Source organism: Acinonyx jubatus, chromosome D4 (genome assembly GCF_027475565.1).
Source record: "Acinonyx jubatus isolate Ajub_Pintada_27869175 chromosome D4, VMU_Ajub_asm_v1.0, whole genome shotgun sequence".
Classification (NCBI taxonomy): Eukaryota; Metazoa; Chordata; class Mammalia; order Carnivora; family Felidae; genus Acinonyx; species Acinonyx jubatus.
In genome coordinates, this window is record NC_069391.1 from 43,616,940 (window position 1) to 43,634,463 (window position 17,524).

At 37.0% G+C, this 17,524-nt stretch overlaps 1 protein-coding gene across 3 annotated transcripts in view; it reads left to right on the forward strand.

The window, feature by feature from the left end:
• The window catches only part of PLAA (phospholipase A2 activating protein), a 40,582-nt gene that overhangs the window by 18,079 nt on the left and 4,979 nt on the right, over positions 1–17,524 (forward strand). For 2 of the 3 annotated variants that reach the window (XM_015081328.3, XM_053205026.1), the window contains 7 exons: positions 1,981–2,148; positions 2,614–2,749; positions 4,496–4,665; positions 8,591–8,748; positions 9,484–9,703; positions 12,254–12,325; positions 15,994–16,062. In XM_015081328.3, the coding sequence (XP_014936814.2) occupies positions 1,981–2,148; positions 2,614–2,749; positions 4,496–4,665; positions 8,591–8,748; positions 9,484–9,703; positions 12,254–12,325; positions 15,994–16,062 (993 nt within the window). The remainder of the gene's footprint in view (positions 1–1,980; positions 2,149–2,613; positions 2,750–4,495; positions 4,666–8,590; positions 8,749–9,483; positions 9,704–12,253; positions 12,326–15,993; positions 16,063–17,524) is intronic. The other variant, XM_015081329.3, reaches the window with a different exon arrangement.

Here is a 17,524-nt window from a genome sequence, read left to right on the forward strand (position 1 = left end):
CATGATCTCGCAGTCTGAGTTCGAGCCCCGCATCGGGCTCTGTGCTGACAGCTCGGAGCCTGGAGCCTGCTTCGGATTCTGTGTCTCCCTCTCTCTCTGCCCCTCCCCCGCTCATGCTTTGTCTCTCTCTCTCTGTCAAAAATAAATAAAACATTAAAAAAAATTAAAAAAAAATCATTGAGACTCCTGTGTGGCTCAGTCAGTTGAGTATCCAACTCTTGATTTCAGCTCACAACCTGAATAAATAAAAATGAAAAATCAATCATTAATATTTACTGTATAATTTCAATGCCTGCATTTGTATATATTATGAACTGTTTCTATTAACAAAGCAGGGATGTTTGGTTTATATTTGTTTTTTGGTTAAATCAGAGGGGAGAAGTTAGGATTTGTTGAATCAAAACAACTAGGATTATGAGGCAGGAAACATGAATCTTGTAGCTTTTCCATTAGTTGTGTGGTCCCAGATAAATTAATCTCTCTCAGCATATTCTAAAGTTTACTCTTTATGATGGTTTTCATTTCAAATTCTTAAATAACTGATCTTTTATAATTTAACTTCTCTTCATTTTTTTTTGTTGTTGTTGTTTGGGATTTTATTTATTTATTTATTTTTTAAGATTTTATTTTTTATTTATTAAAATTTACATCCAAATTAGTTAGTGTATAGTGCAACAATGATTTCAGGAGTAGATTCCTTAGTGCCCCTTACCCATTTAGCCCATCCCCCCTCCCACAACCCCTCCAGTAACCCTCAGTTACTTATGAGTCTCTTCTGTTTTGTCCCCCTCCCTGTTTTTATCTTCTTTTTGTTTCCCTTTCCTTATGTTCATCTGTTTTGTCTCTTAAAGTCCTCATATGAGTGAAGTCATATGATTTGTGTCTTTGACTAATTTCACTTAGCATAATACCCTCCAGTTCCATCCATGTAGTTGCAAATGGCAAGATTTCATTCTTTTTGATTGCCAAGTAATACTCCATTATATATATATATATATATATATATATATATATATATATATATACACACATACACACCACATCTTCTTTATCCATTCATCCATTGATGGACAATGGACATTTGGGCTCTTTCCATACTTTGGCTATTTTGGATAGTGCTGCTATAAACATGGGGTGCATGTGTCCCTTCAAAACAGCGCACCTGTATCCCATGGATAAATCCCTAGTAGTGCAATTGCTGGGTCGTAGGATAGTTCTATTTTTAGTTTTTTGAGGAACCTCCATACTGTTTTCCAGAGTGGCTGCACCAGCTTGCATTCCCATTAACTTCTCTTAATTTTTTTAGTACTTTATAAATACTAGTCACAGTTTTATGTGGTAAGAAATTTAGAGGCCATAACTTTTTGTCATATTTGAATATTTTATATGCTATGATGCTTACCAATTATTGTTATTGAGGATGAAAAATTGAAAATGAATTGCCAGGTAAAAATGAAGAAGTGTTGGGATTAGAATCTTATTTCTGGAGAGTTGTAGAAAATAATTTGGTGAAGATAGTGTAAAATAACTTCCAAAGACCGGTAATAAAAAATATTGCCAAATCTGAAATACAAAGTTTGGTTACCAGGCTTTTCTACAGAAAAAAAATGAATTGCTCTGCCTTGCAAATCAGTTATTACTATTCACTGATATGTTTTATTTATTTGTTTATTTAGGGAGGACACAAGTGAGCCAGGGACAGAGAGAGAGAGGGAGACAGAGAGAGAGAAGTGGGGCTCATGTTTTACATGAAGCGGGGCTTATGCTCACCTGAAGCGGGGCTCAAGCTCATCTGAAGGGGGTCTTGAGCTCACCCAATTTGGGACTCAAACTGTGAGATCGTGACCTGAGCTGAAGTCAGATGCTTACCAACTGAGCCACCCAGGCACCCTGATGTGTTTTATAATGTTAGTTAAATACATAGATCCATCAGTGAAATCATCCATCTTATTGGTTCATATTATTTTTCTTTTCATATAGGGCATGAAGACTGTGTACGAGGTTTAGCAATTTTGAGTGAAACAGAATTTCTTTCCTGTGCAAATGATGCTAGTATTAGAAGGTGGCAAATCACTGGCGAGTGTCTTGAAGTATATTATGGACATACCAACTATATTTATAGCATATCTGTTTTTCCAAATTGTAAAGGTAAGATTAGCATATATCATGTATTTAAAATTCTGTATTGAACCTTGTTCCATCCCATTCTTGAGGTGGGGGTAGGAGGGCTCATTACCGAAATCAGTTTACTAACTGTACTTGAATAATTTAGTAGCTATGTTTCATAAGGATCTTCTTGTAAAGGAAGAAATTGTGTGATCATCTTTATATCAATTCACACTTGATGGTTAATGTCAAATAGTTTTGGGTATTTGAGGAAACACTTTGTATAATTTATTGGTGCAAAGTGCATAATATGTAAGGTGTGAAATGTAGAAAATATGATTTTTGAAGTTTTTGTGGTATAAGTAACAAATAAATAAAATGTAAAACTATAATTTTAAAATATTTTGGGTTTAAAAAAGTCATTATGCCTCCCTAGAAAGGTGATATTTATAAATGTACTTAATTTTATTTGTTCAAACTAGTTTTTCTTATATTCATTGATTTTAGATTTTGTGACAACGGCAGAAGACAGATCTCTGAGAATCTGGAAACGTGGGGAATGTGCCCAGACAATCCGACTTCCAGCTCAGTCTATATGGTGCTGCTGTGTTCTAGCCAATGGTGACATTGTGGTTGGTGCGAGGTATTTATATTCTAGTCAGTCAATAAATATCATGTGTCTAGGCCTTTGGTAGGTGTTAAGAGTGCACTGAGATAAGCCATAAGGAACTTTAGGTGAATTGGGAGACATTTCAGTACATTTCTGTACTGAAAAAACAGCATTAGGCATAAGAGCTTTTATACATTAATGGTACATGATACAGTACAAAAGTATTGCTCTGCCAGTTGTGCAGTCAGAACGTCGAATGCAAAAGAAACTGGAGAAGGTAGAGATTAGTGTGGGAAACCTTTATGAAGAAGAGGAAATTTGAATTGAATGTTGAAAAATAATGAGAAAGAAGGGAAATGAGAATTTCTGTCAAAAAAAAAAACCAAAACAACAGTGTAAGTAAAGGTGTGGCAGGACCAGGAAAGTGATTTGTGGGGCAGATGAAGGAAAGTGGTGGAAGACTCATGCTAGGGAATAGTGGGGGATACTGGTAAGGTGGTAAAGGCAGTAGGGTGGAGCATAACCGTGGACAGCCTTGAATGCCAGGTATCTTTTAGAGTCTGTGCTTGGAGTAAAGGGTTGTAGCTACTGAAGTGACATGAATAGAGCATAACCTGTGAATTATTAACTATGTAGGTTGGATTTAACTAGTGGTGATGGCAGGAAAGCAACTTGGAAAGCAGTTCTGGTAGTAGGGGTGTGATGTTATGAAATACTGTCCCCACGGTGCCAATGGACAAGAGGCCAAAATATTAGATATTGCAAAGGAAAGATTGTCAAAAGGAGGATAAAAGAAAACTGTAAAGCTTCAAGCTTTTGGTGATTGCATTAATATAATGGGGAAAGTGGGAGAATTGGTTAGGTGCAGAAGATGACAACCTCAGTTTTAGATTTCTGAGGTCCGAGTGGTGATGAACTACCCTCGAGCCGGTGGATCTGGCATGGAAGGCAGAAAAGAAAGAAAGGAAAACCTCTAAGGGGTGGTGAGTCTAATAAAGCGGAGGTAGTTTACACTTTGGCTGGGTCAAGGGTTGATTTGTTGATTTAATTATTTTCCCCCTAAGCATATTTAAAGTTAAAGAAAATAAACAGTTTGAAAGGGTAAAGTTCCTGTCAGTCAAAGGTTACATAAGAAACAAAGTTCTCTGTAGAACGGGGCAGGATTAGTGCATTTGAAGGTGGCCAACTTGCCTCTTACCCAAGAATTTAGAAATGGTGGAAGTGAAGTCATGTGCCAAGACTAGAGGTTGGGATTGCCATCTAGTCTAAGGTGAGGCTTTTTTTTCATGAGTGGGATTACATTGCTGGTTAAGGGCATAGGAAACACAGACTGTGTTTCCCAAATGAACAGATACTGAGCATCTGCTATTTTCCAAGCTTTATGTTGGTTATTTGAGCCCTTTGTAAATAAAATAACCCACTACCCTTCTTTATACTCTTGTATCTATGTAATATTGACTTAAATTGTATGTTATAGCTCCAGATTTTTATGATGGTAAATATCTAACTTGGAATTCAAAATTGTGTTAGATACATATTTCTCTGTCTTTTCTCAGTGACTTTTCCCTTAAATAATCTTTTTCTACCCTATAGATGGCTTTAGAAAGCAGCATAGGATAGTGTGTGAAGTCAGCAGAGTGCTTTCTCTACTCAGCCATAAATACATAGTAATGTTTCTCATATTCACAAATATAGATTATTTTTGCTTTGGATCATTCAGGTGGGATAATGTTAATACAATATGGCAGTGACTTCAGATCACTTTGTTTTTCCTTATAGTGATGGTATTATTAGAGTGTTTACGGAATCAGAGGATCGGACAGCAAGTGCTGAGGAAATCAAGGCTTTTGAAAAAGAACTCTCTCAGGCAACCATTGATTCTAAAACCGGTGATTTAGGGGACATTAATGCTGAGCAGCTTCCTGGGAGGGAACATCTGAATGAACCTGGTAAATATTTCAGTGTATATAGTAGTAAAAAATACTACCCTGTTTGCCTTTGGGAATAATTAGAATGATAAGAAAAACAAGTTTGTTTTGCTAGTCATTAAGTGTTATTCTCATTGCCAGTTAGGGATTTTTTAGAACTTTTACACTTAACCACTATGAGAAACCATATTCTTGCTTCTTTCTGTGTCACATTTTGAGCTTAACTCCTTAAAGAAGAATCTTCATTTTTGTTTTAAATCCATCTCCTGATACCTAGCTCGTATATAATAGGTACACAAAAGTCACTTCTTTAATACCTTTTGGTTGATTGGGTTCCCTGAGACACACTGTATAGACTAAAAATAAAAATGAGTTCAAAGAAAGCAGTGTCTCCTTAATGAGTTGGGGATCATTTGAGTTTAAACCAGAGGGCAGTAGTTATTTCAAATGAAATCTTGTGTTTGATATATCCCTGATCCATTATATCATTGGTTCTTAGAACCTGGTACATGGACCCCTGGGAATATTGAGATTCCTTCAGGATGTCCTTAAGGTCCAACTAATTTAATAATACTAAGCTGTTATTTGACTTTTCCACTATGTTAACATGGTCTGTGTTAACTTATGGTCCAAAAGCAATGCTGGGTAAAACAAACAAACAAACAAACAAACAAACAAACACAGGCTTCTTAGTACACAAATCAAGGCAGTGACACCAGACTGTTCTGGTAGTTATCGTGCTCTTCACTGGCATGCAGTTGTAGTTAAAAAAAAAATGAAAACCATTTGCCCATAAAAATGTGCTTGAGGAAGCATTAACAATTAATTTACTACCTCTTGAGGCTTTATTACATGTCTGTTTTAATATTCTGGTTGACAAAATGTCAACACACAAAGTACTCCCAAGTACCATGGTGTCTCTGGGATAAGTACAAACATTCATTTGCATTGCGGGCTGAACTTTTCATGGAGTGCCATATTTATTCATAGAAGTAACTATGGTTATTTAAGCTTGGGTTTAGGCAAGACTTTTTTTGAAAATTAGCAAAATGACCATGTCACTTTAAGGAAAACAGCTGACAGTATTTATTGCCAAAGATAAAATTCAAAACTCTCAAATGAATATTGAAATTTTGGAAAATTTGTATTTATTACCAGGAGCTTGTAAGATAGACCAGTGCATTTTAGTATTTAATAGAGCCTGAAAAATGCACTGATGGTGCAGATTCTAAATTGTAACCTTTAAAGACCTACTACTTTGTAGAATATTCACATTTTTCTGAAAAAGCTGTTAAACTAGTCTTTTCTTTTTCAACTATGTTATCTGTGTAAGGTTGGATTTTCTTTATATACTTCAAATAGAACAACAGATTACAACAGATTGAATGCAGAGGCAGGTATGATAATCCAGCTGTCTTCTATTAAGAGAGACAATAAAGAGATTTATAAATACAAAACAATGTCAGTCTTCTCAGTAAGTTTCTAAAGCTATTCTTATTTTTCATATTATTTATTCAATATGTAATAGATCTATTATTGTTTTCCATTAAGTGAATTTTTTTTACTCTTTATTTTTAATTTCAAATCCAATAAGTCAATTCATATAACCTACATTAAAAAAAGTTCTTTGGGCTTCTGAGTAACTTTCATGACTATTATAAGGAGATCTTAAAATCAGAAGTTTGAGAACTAATGTATCGTATTGTCATGTTTTTAATATTCTTACAATTCTTTGCAAAAATGTAGTCTTTTTGTCACTGTATACACACACACACACACACACACACACACACACACACACATATTCAGTAAGTATTTCCTAAGTGCCCAATGTGTGCCAGGCATTGTTCTAAGCTTTGGGGAATACAGCAAATATAAAAGGTTACAAATATCTCTGTTCTTACAAATTTATACTCTATAGGAGACAAATTAAAAAGTAAATAAGTAAATATATAAGTATGTCAGATAGTGATAAGTACTGTGGGAAACAAAGCAGGAGTTGGGTGTTTTGTAATTTTAAATACAGTGTTCAGGAAATATATAATATTTGGTATAGCATTAGTTGCTATTATAGATAAACTAAAATCTCACTGACTTAATACAAGAGTTTATTTGTTGCACATTCAAAGTTCACTTGATGACACGGTATATTAGGTATGTTTGGGGAATTTTTATCTGTTTCTGGGGTTTGTTTGTTTTATTTTAGAGAGTGTGCACATGAGCGGAGGAGAGGAGCAGAGGGGAAAGAGAGAATCTTAAGTAGCCTCCACACTCTGTGGGAACCCAATGCAGGACTTGATCCCATGACCCTGGGATCGTGACCTGAGCCGAAATCAAGAGTTGGTTGCTCAACCAACTGAGCCACCCAGACACCCCATCTTGAGCATGTTTGTAGAGCAGTTTTTCTCCTTGTGGTCATTTGGGGATGGAAACCACCATCACCATGTAGCTTCCAAGGGCTTCTTGGGTAGAGACATTCAGCCATCAGACAGGATAAAAGCGGAGGTTAGAGGAAGATCGACTAGGCCTAGAACTGGCACATAGCACACCCATTCAGATTGCACAGACCATTTCTCAGTAAGTGGCATCTAGACACTGCACCTGGCTGTAGCCACAGCTACATCTCTACCCTGTGGAGTAGGATTGTGAATCTCTGGAGGACAGCTGCCTATTTCTGCCACTGAAGGCTCTGCTGAGAATGTGACATTCAAGTAAGTTCTTAAGGAGGCAAGAGTAAATCTTGCCAACATCTGTGTAAAGAGTGTCATGGGCAGAATTAACAGCCAGTGTAAAGACTCCAGGGCTAAAGTCCGGAGATGGGTTGAGGGAGAAGTGCAAAGTGAAGACAGAGGGGATGATAGATTTGGCCTGTACACTACTCCAAGGACTTAGGCCTTGATCAAGAGAGATGGGAAGTCATTGAAAGGCCTCGAACAGAGGCGTGTCAGGGACACTTTAACCTTTGAAAGAATTTTTATGGTTACTGGATTGAATATAGACTGTAGGGAGCCCCAGGGCAGGAGTAGAAGGCCATTAAATCAGTCCAGCCGAGAAACGTTGAGTGGCTTGTAGCATTGGGTAGCAATGGAGATAGAATAGATAGTTTTTTTGACCTTTTTTGAAGATGGAACTGATAGAGGGGCACCTGGTTGGCTCAGTCAGTTAAGCATCCAACATCAGCTCAGGCAATCATCAGGTAACCACAGTTAGTGGGTTCGAGCCCTGTGTCGGGCTCTGTGCTGACAGACAGCTCAGAGCCTGGAGACTGCTTCAGATTCTGTGTCCTGCTCTCTCTTCCCCTCCCCTGCTTGTGCTCTGTCTTTCTGTCTTTCAAAAATAAATGAATGTTAAAAAATTAAAAAAAAAAAAAAAAAGAACTATAGAATTTGCTAAGGGTTTGGCCATGGGATTCAGAGAAAGAGGAATCAGACTGTTCTATACTTTTTGGCCTGAGCAGCTGGAAAAATGGAGAGTCGTTTATTAAAATGAAAGTGTTGTCAGAAAATAGTAATAAAACTTATTTTTAGTGGGCCAGCTACTTTCTAATGGAAATACACCTTTTTTTCTTTCCTTTATTTAATAAAGGTTACTTTTAACCATTATTGTATTTTGAGACACTTTCCAGTAGAGTAACTTTTTTTTTTTTTTTAGTGTTTGTTTATGTTTTGAGAGAGTGCACACATGAGTGGGGGAGGGGCAGAGAGAAAGGAAGAGAGAATCCCATGCAGGCTCTGTGCTGTCAGTGCAGAGCCTGACATGGGGCTCAAACTCATGAACCATGAGATCTTGATCTGAGGAGCAAAACCAAATCCCAGATGCTTAACTGATGGAGCCTTTTAATAAAATTTCCAGTTAAACCAAATACATAAAGTTAAGATTTTTTAATCTGTGTCTTTCATTTTTACTCTACTTTTCTACTTTTGATTCTTAACATTTTTATTTTAAGGTACTAGAGAAGGACAGACTCGTCTAATCAAAGATGGGGAGAAAGTCGAAGCCTATCAGTGGAGTGTTAGCGAAGGGAGGTGGATAAAAATTGGTGATGTTGTTGGCTCATCTGGTGCTAATCAGCAAACATCTGGAAAAGTTTTATATGAAGGAAAAGTATGTCAGTTTCTACTTTCTAATTACCATTATCTTAAAGCATTAGACAAAGGTTTTCTTTTCCCTTTTCCCCATGCTAATACAATTTTCTTTGGTGTTTTGCCATTTAAAAATACATTTCTCTGGGGAGGCTTCTCTCTTTTCCCTGCCTTGAAACTGACTTTTAAAAAATCTTTTTCCATATTTGATACATTAGACACTATTTGTCTTTTGGTACTTACTGTGAGTAAACTGTTCCCAACCCTTTTGGATTAGGAGCTTCTGTGCCACCTTCCAGCCAATGCTTTCTGCCTCGTTATATTTAACTTGGCAGGACATGAGGGCCCCTGTGTGGCAGTGCTTATAACACCAGCATGTTTTGCTGAGTGGGGCATGGTAACAGCTAATACTTTTGGCCTTGAGATCAACCAGTTGGAAACCTTCCTTTGGCCTTAGAATTTATGTGTAGTTGTAATACATTCCCCTCCTCCATCCCCAGTGAAATACTGACCTTGCAGCATATGCAGATGGTTGCTATCAATCATCACATGCCAAGTGGAAGATTGTAACATTGCACTTTGGAGAAAGTTTAAGGATTATAATTTTATTATAAAATGTTTATATAAATATATTTGTTATAAATGATTTATTATAACTTTATAAAATAAAGGACACATAAGATCTGTGATATATATGCCATTAATATGAACAGATAAGTTAGTAATCATTTATCTCCTTTTTGTATTCCTGTTGAAGGAGTTTGATTATGTTTTCTCAATTGATGTCAATGAAGGTGGACCATCGTATAAATTGCCATATAACGTCAGTGATGATCCTTGGTTAACTGCATACAACTTCTTACAGAAGAATGATTTGAATCCCATGTTTTTGGATCAAGTGGCTAAATTTATTATTGATAACACGAAAGGTCAAACCTTAGGACTTGGGAACACCAGTTTTTCAGATCCTTTTACAGGTAAGTTTACGGTTTATATTAAGTCTTCTGTACTTAATTCATTGGTTAATTTTTTTTAAGTGTATTTAAACATCTGTTATCATAAGCTGTTTAAATTAAAATGAAGATCCAAGATCTATAGCAGGTTTTTACTTTAAATCATATTTTAAATCTCAAATTATATAGTAATTCTGTGTTTATAGAAACAATTCTATATTGCTCACTTTCAAAAATATAGCCACACTGTAACTAAATAAAATTATGAAACTTCAGTCATTTGAAATGAAAATAAACCTGGAAGTTCCCTTATATAGTGACTCTTTAAAAATACCTGTTTTGGTGAACCTTAGTAAATAGAATTTTTTTTTCCACACAAGGCTAAAGTGGTTAGTTGGGCATAAATCTAGGACTGAACTATGGGTAGTTTTTTGTTTTGTGGGTTTTTTTTTAATGTTTGTTTATTTATTTATTTGTTTGTTTGTTTATTTTTATTTTTGAGAGAGAAAGACAGAGCATGAGCAGGGGAGAGGCAGAGAGAGAGAAGGAGACACAGAATCCAAAGCAGCCTCCAGGCTCTGAGCTGTCAGCACAGCCTGACATGGGGATTGAACCCATGGACCACAAGATCATGATCTGAGCTGAAGTTGGATGCTTAACCAACTGAGCCACCCAGGCACCCCTATTTATTTATTTTTGAAAGAGAGAGTAAGCAAGGTAGGGACAGAGAAAGAGAGAGAGACAGAATCCCAAACAGGCTCCATGGTGTCAGCACAGAGCCTGACGTGGGGCTCGAACTCACAAACCATGAGATCGTGATCTGAGCTGAAACCAAAGTCAGTCACCTAACCGACTGACCCACCTAGGCGCCGCTGAACTGTGGGTAGTTTTAGTTTACATGTGATTTGTATTCCACATGTTGATTTTTAAGTCGGTCGTTCATAACATAGTATACAGTATCTAAAATGTTATAAATGATATTAGGTTCTCAGACCAGTCCATAAATGATAATCCTAGTAGTATTAGTCTGAGTCCTGATTCATAGGAAATGAATTATAATACTAATTGTACTCACCTTAGTTTTGGGTCCCAGGAACTGAGACCATGGTACAGGAGACAATAAAATGCTTCCTTTTTTCTTAGGTACAAGGGCCAGCTCTAAATAAAATTCTGAAATTAGCACTTTATTGTTAATGTTTTCCTGTTGTCATTTTTCATGTGCTAGTGCTCTTGTTTTATAAAGAATCCATATCCCTTCCTGCACTAAGCCCTTATGTAGATCTTTTTTTCTTCTTCTTTCACATACTTCATGCTCCTAAACTATCTCCTCTCCTTCTTGTTCTTTTGCCCACTCACCTAATAAAGCGAATGTCAACCTGCATGTTGACTTAAACAGAATTATCACACTGACTTGCTACTGAATCTAAATAATGTAACCCTTCCCAGTAGTTGCACTTGACAGAAAAAAAAAACCTGTGTTTATTGTCTGGGTATTCTGTTGGTGGAATTTCAGACTGTAGTACAAAAGACTGAACACATAATTATAGTCCTGTGTAAGCTGTTTTGTGGAGCAGAAGGCAGAAATTAGAGCAGCTGGCTTCATTTGGAAATCTTAATAACTGTGGCTTTTTTTGCTCTTCTGAAACTATAAGCATCTTTTTATATACATCTTTCACATATATCTTTTTGTAGATGCCTCTGATTAGTTTCCTAGAGATACTAACACAACATACACTTACACACACCACACATTTGTAAAAGTGTAAGTGGAAATCTCTTTCCTTTGTGTCACTCATCACCTTTCAATTCTCTTCTCCAGTAGGTTGTAAGCTTCAGTGGATACAAGCAATCTTATTCTCTGCTGGATCTGCGCTATTTGACACATGAGTTAATGAACTCAGGGGTTCTTTAAAAGATTACCATTTGATGACTGTGGTTCTGTTAGCAACAGGAACAGTGGGAATTCTAGTGAATTTGTATAGGAACAGCAACTGATTATATGTGTATATTATTTAGGTTAGAGACCACCTGTAATTTCTCGTTTTATATTTGAATTTTTAGTGATTTTAATATTTAAGTGCACAAGCTAAGATATAATAACAGCAATAAAGACAAAACTTGGAGAATCACTGAAATGTTAATTTCTTAGTAGTCTTTTCCTACTGTAAGGCTTCTAATTTGTTATTCTGTCATGTGATGGCTTTGCTCTTTTGTTTTTTCTCCAAGCTTAGAGTCCTCTAATGTAAGCACTGTGCCGTTTTTGAGATTCAAAATTCTGGCTTGGGGAGCCTGAGTGGCTCAGTCGATTAAGCGTCCGACTTCAGCTCAGGTCATGATCTCACACTTTATGAGTTCGAGCCCCGCATTGGGCTCTGTGCTAACAGCTCAGAGCCTTCATGAAGCCTTCTTCGGATTCTGCATCTCTCTGTCTCTCTCTCTCTCTCCCTCTCTCTCTCTCTCTCTGCCCCTCCCCTGCTCACACTCTGTCTCTCTCAAAAATGAATAAACGTTAAAAATTTTTTTTCTTTTTTAAATTCTGTCATACTTCAGCTTTTCCTTTGTTTGCACGCACAGGTGGTGGTCGGTATGTTCCAGGGTCTTCATCAGGATCTGCTAACACGCTGCCTGCGGCAGATCCTTTTACAGGTGGGATGCAGTTTCAATAAGTACATCTTTTTTCACTTACTGTGTAACATTTTGCATTGTATGGCTTTACATTTTGGAGATATCATCCAATTATTAATAATTCCCTTATCTATATTTCTAATTTTGATGGATCTCCTTTTCTTTAACTTCTAATTTTTGCCTTTTCCTGGAGTATTTTGTAGTTTTCCTCATGACTTTTAAATAGCATATTATTAGAACTCATCGTTTTCTCCAGTGGTCCTTCCTGTAAGGAGAGCAAGAGTCAGTAAGGGCATAGGTTTTAGAGTCAGATAGACCTTGGTTCAAAATCTGGCTCTACCACTTACTTGCTATGAGAAGTTGGCAAGTTGCTTAACCTGTCTGAGCCTATTTTTTTTATCTGTGAAATTAGATAATAGGGGAACCCACCAACCAAGACACAGCATGATTGCTATTACTGGCGAGATCCTACCGATCACAAGCCAAGAAGGAGCCATGTGAGTCCCTGATATTGGATGGAGCGGTGCAGTCAAGAAGTCTGTCTGGGCATATTTTGCCTTAGCAAATGAAGGAGACAGTCCACCCAGCTACCCAGGATTAGTCTTCTAATCTGTTATTAATGGCCTTCGTGATGCCCTGGAAGTGTTGGTGTATCTCTTCAAAGTGACTTTATTTACCAAGGTATGCATGCCTCAGCATCAACACTACTGGGAAAATAATGGCCAAACTTGGACTTAAGTGCAGCTGAAGAAGTCTCTGTTTTCAGAACAGCTTTTGATATATTTTATGAAGCTGTGGTTGGATCTTCAGCCAGAGTTCCTGGACAATAGACCAAATTTGGGAAGAGATCCTTGGCATTTATGGTATCCACTGGCCTTGCCAAGATACAGTCCTGTCTAAACCATAAATTGGAGCAGCACACAACCTTTGGTCACTGTCATGAATTTGTGAATCGCTGTCAGTGAGCTTCTTCTCTCCAGTGAATGAATTGGTGGCCCAGTTGCACGTAGCTGCACCCTGTGCATTGATAACCAGTAAACTGCACTAACCACCTATCAAGATCAAGCTAAATGTTGTGATGGCACAGTGGCTGTTAAGGAAATCTTTGATGACATAATGCAATTTGAAAAAAATCTTTGATGACATAATGCATTGATGAAAAGTGCGATCTGAAGCGTAGATAAGATGATGACTTATTCAGACATAGTGATGCCCTAAAACTTAGAACATCATAGTTCCCGGATCTCATTAGCAGCTTTTTCTTGGAACAGAAAGAACATACCAAGCTTCAAACAATACCAACAAAATCAAGAGAATTCCTGGGGCCATCATAGCTGGAGTATGTCTCACTGTTGCATAATGTCAGTAACTCAGAAGATGCAGTGATTATGGAAATATGCAAGATAGCATACTAAACATCCAAGAGAATTATGGAATTAGGATAACTGAACCACACTATTATAAAAAATAGATAACCATATTGAGATGTTAGGGAAATGAAATGGTATGGTACATGTAAAGTGTTTAGCAGAATGCCTGGACTGTATTTAAGCCCTCGGTAGATTTTAGTATACATTCCTCCAATTTTACCAGTAGCACTGGGGCCAAGAGTTTTCCCCATCTAGCTTATGATTTAAGGTCAGTCTTGATTCTCTTTTTTTTTTTTTCCCCTTATTTATGTGGTTCCCAAACTTCTAATGTCAATTAGAATCATCTGGGATGCTTGTTTAAATTATCAAAAGGTCCTTCACACAGAGATATTCTGATATACTAGATTGGTGAGGAGGTTAAAAATACTCATGCCCTGATCCCTCACCCATGGATTCTGATTAAATGTTCTTTGCTGTGGTTTGCTATTAAGTAATTTCAAAAGCTCCCTGTCAGTTTCTACAGTGAAGCCAGTTTGGAGAACCACTAGGCTGTTATGGGTGAACCCTGAAAATCTACATATTGAATAGGTGACTCCTTCAGGTTGTTGGAGAACCACATTTAGAAAAGTGTAGGATTGGGATGCCTGGGTGGCTCAGTCAGTTAAGCGTCTAACTCGTGATTTTGGCTCAGGTCATGATCTCAGGGTCGTGAAATTGAGCCCTGTGTTGGGCTCCACAGTGGATGTGGAGTCTGCTTGAGATTCTCTCACTCTCCCTCTACCCCTGCCCCCTACTTGCATACTCACTCTCTCTCTCTCTCTCTAAAAATAAATGAATAATAATAATAATAACAAGTGTAGATTTACTTTGCCTCATAATTAATGCCTTGGGCAAGTTATTTAGCCTTCTTGTAAAATATTGTTAATAATAATAGTATCTAATTAATATTTAAATGCATATATAAACATAAGATGCTTAGCATACTAGCTAGCATATTAGTAAAAACTCAAAGCCTCTTATTCTGTGTTCTTCATTATTGTAATTAATCTATTTACATCTGCAGTTTTTGTTTTTCATTTTTTGTTTTGTTTGCTTTTCTGTATGTATTACACCCATTGTACCAACTCCTAGATATTAAATTCGGAGGGGTTAGAACAGTAGCTTATCTTTATTCATCCTATAAAGGCTGACCCAGGACTCTGAACATCTTCAAATCCTGCTGATTCTTTCTCTACATTTGTTTCTCATGTTCCTTTCTTTGTATTTTCAATGAGACATCCACAAGTAGGATCTCAGATGTGTGACAGAGCTATTTTCATACCATCTCTAAATCTTATATAATCTGTTTTTTGCTTATGTGCTAGTTAATCCTCTGCCTCTATTTCAGTAGGATGGTGTTCACATTTATTTTTTTTTCTTATTTTTGTTTAAAATTTTCTTTTTGAGTAATCTGTACATCCAATGTGGGGCTCAAATTTACAACCCAAGATCAAGAGTTGCATGCTCTACCAACTGAGCCAGCCAGGTGCCCCACATTCACATTTCATTATGGAAACCTTGGAATTTCTTCTATCCAATCCACTAATGCTTTTTCACTTCATTAGCTTCTGTAATTATAATGTATAAGGCATCTAATGTTTACTTTGTAACTTGAGAATTTTAAGTCTCACAATTATTGGCACCAACTATATGTCAGGTAATGTTCTCAACATTTTTCTGTATTAAATTTACAGCCCATTTATTATATATATAAAGATACCATTCTGGGGTGCCTGGGTAGCTCAATCAGCTAAGAGTCGGACTTTGGCTCAGGTCATGATCTCATGGTCCATGAGTTCAAGCCCTGCATCGGGCTCTGTGCTGACAGCTCAGAGTGTGGAGCCTGCTTCAAATTCTGTGTCTCCCTCTCTGCCCCTCCCCCACGCAAGCTCTGTCTCTCTTTCTCTCTCTCAAAAAAATAAACATTAAAAAATTTAAAAAGAAAGTGGCGCCTGGGTGGCTCAATTGGTTGAGCATCCGACTTCAGCTCAGGTCATGATCTCACAGTCTGTGAGTTCGAGCCCCGCATCAGGCTCTGTGCTGACAGCTCAGAGCCTGGAGTCTGCTTCAGATTCTGTGTCTCCCTCTCTCTCTGATCCTCCCCCGTTCATGCTCTCTCTGTCTCAAAAATAAATAAACATTAAAAAAAAAAATTTAAAAAAGATGCCATTCTAAGGTGTGACTCCTAATGACAGTAAGTTATCGTGTGTAGAGAGCAACATTTTGAACTTTATAATTTGCAGTTACCTTTGCTTACTAGATGTATTAATTGCATTTTAGGCAGTGGTCGTTATGTGCCAGGGTCTGCCAGTATGGGGACTACCATGGCTGGAGCTGATCCATTTACAGGTACATACTTTTCATTTCCTTTTCTTCTTCCCTTTTGTTGCTAGAGAACTTTTCATATAGTAGATCAAGACCAAACTTCTTGACCTGGCTTTTAGAGCGTTCTCAGAATTGTGTCATAGTGCATATTTAACTCACGTAGGAAACTTTAAAAAAGTACTTCAACCTCATCCCCAGAGATGTTCACTTGGTCTGTTACTGCTGTGCGTTGGGGCCTTGGCAAGGGTAGTTTTTATAATCTTATAATGTGATTCTAATGTGTGGCCAGGATTGAAAACTGCTATTCTGCTCTTATAGGTCGGGTTTTCTCACTACCCTTATAAAAACTGAGCTTATTCGTCTCTCTCCTTTGTTTGTTCTTAATGTATTGAGAATTTTAGTCACTATGCTAAATATTATTCTGCTTAACAGGACTTACAAAACAAATCTGATTTTGTGATTTAGGCCTATGCTATTTGGCCTTCTCCTAAGCAATTAATTTTTCTTTTTATTCTTAGTATCTAGCCCAGAGTCTGACACATCTTACTAGTTCATCATTGTTGAATATAGGCAGACCTGCTTTCCTTTGTAAGGGCTGCTAGTAAAATGCAGAACTAAACTGTAAACCTCTTGCAAGTTTGACAGCTCTCTTTGACATATATTTTCCCCTACTTGTTATTTTCTACAAGAGAATAATATATGTATGACACATAATGTTCTTGACCATAATAAAATGTATACTTATAAACCCGGCACTCTACTTAAGAACTAACTTGGTATATGATTTTTGTAAACTATTTTTTCATTGCAAAAGTAACACTGGCTGGTAGTTTTGAAGTAGATCATAGTGGACGAGAATGCTTCAATTCAGATCTCAATTTCACTACTTTCTACCTGTTTTACTATGAGCCAATTACTCTGTTTCTGTGCCTCTGTTTTTCTCATTTGTAAAGTTGAAGTAATATCTACCTCTTGGAGTTGTTAAGAGCTTAAAATGACAATATATGTAAATCACTTCATACAGAATAAATGCTTAGTAATTGTCAGCTGTACCTATTGCATTATAAAAGAGTCTAAAGTTAACAGTGCTGGGTGGCTCAGTTAAGTGTCCGACTCTTGATTTCGGCTCAGGTCATGATCCCAGGGTCATGGGATCGAGCCCCGTGTTGGGCTCCATGCTGAGCGTGGAGCCTGCTTGAGATTCTGTCTCTTTCCCCCTCTGCTCTTCTTTGCGCATGCTCTCTCTCTCTTTAAAAAAAAAAAAATTAATTAAAAAAAACTTTTAAAGTATGAGAGATGTAGAGAATATGAAATGGAGAGGCTTTGTTTTACATTTAAGCTCCCATTCCAGAAACTAAAATTTATTATATCAACAAATATAAATAGTATATAAAATCTTACGATTTTTCTTTCTTTTTTCTGAAGTGCTTGTTTTATTGCATGCACTGAATAGTTATGTATCTCAATAATTATAAAAACAAAGTCA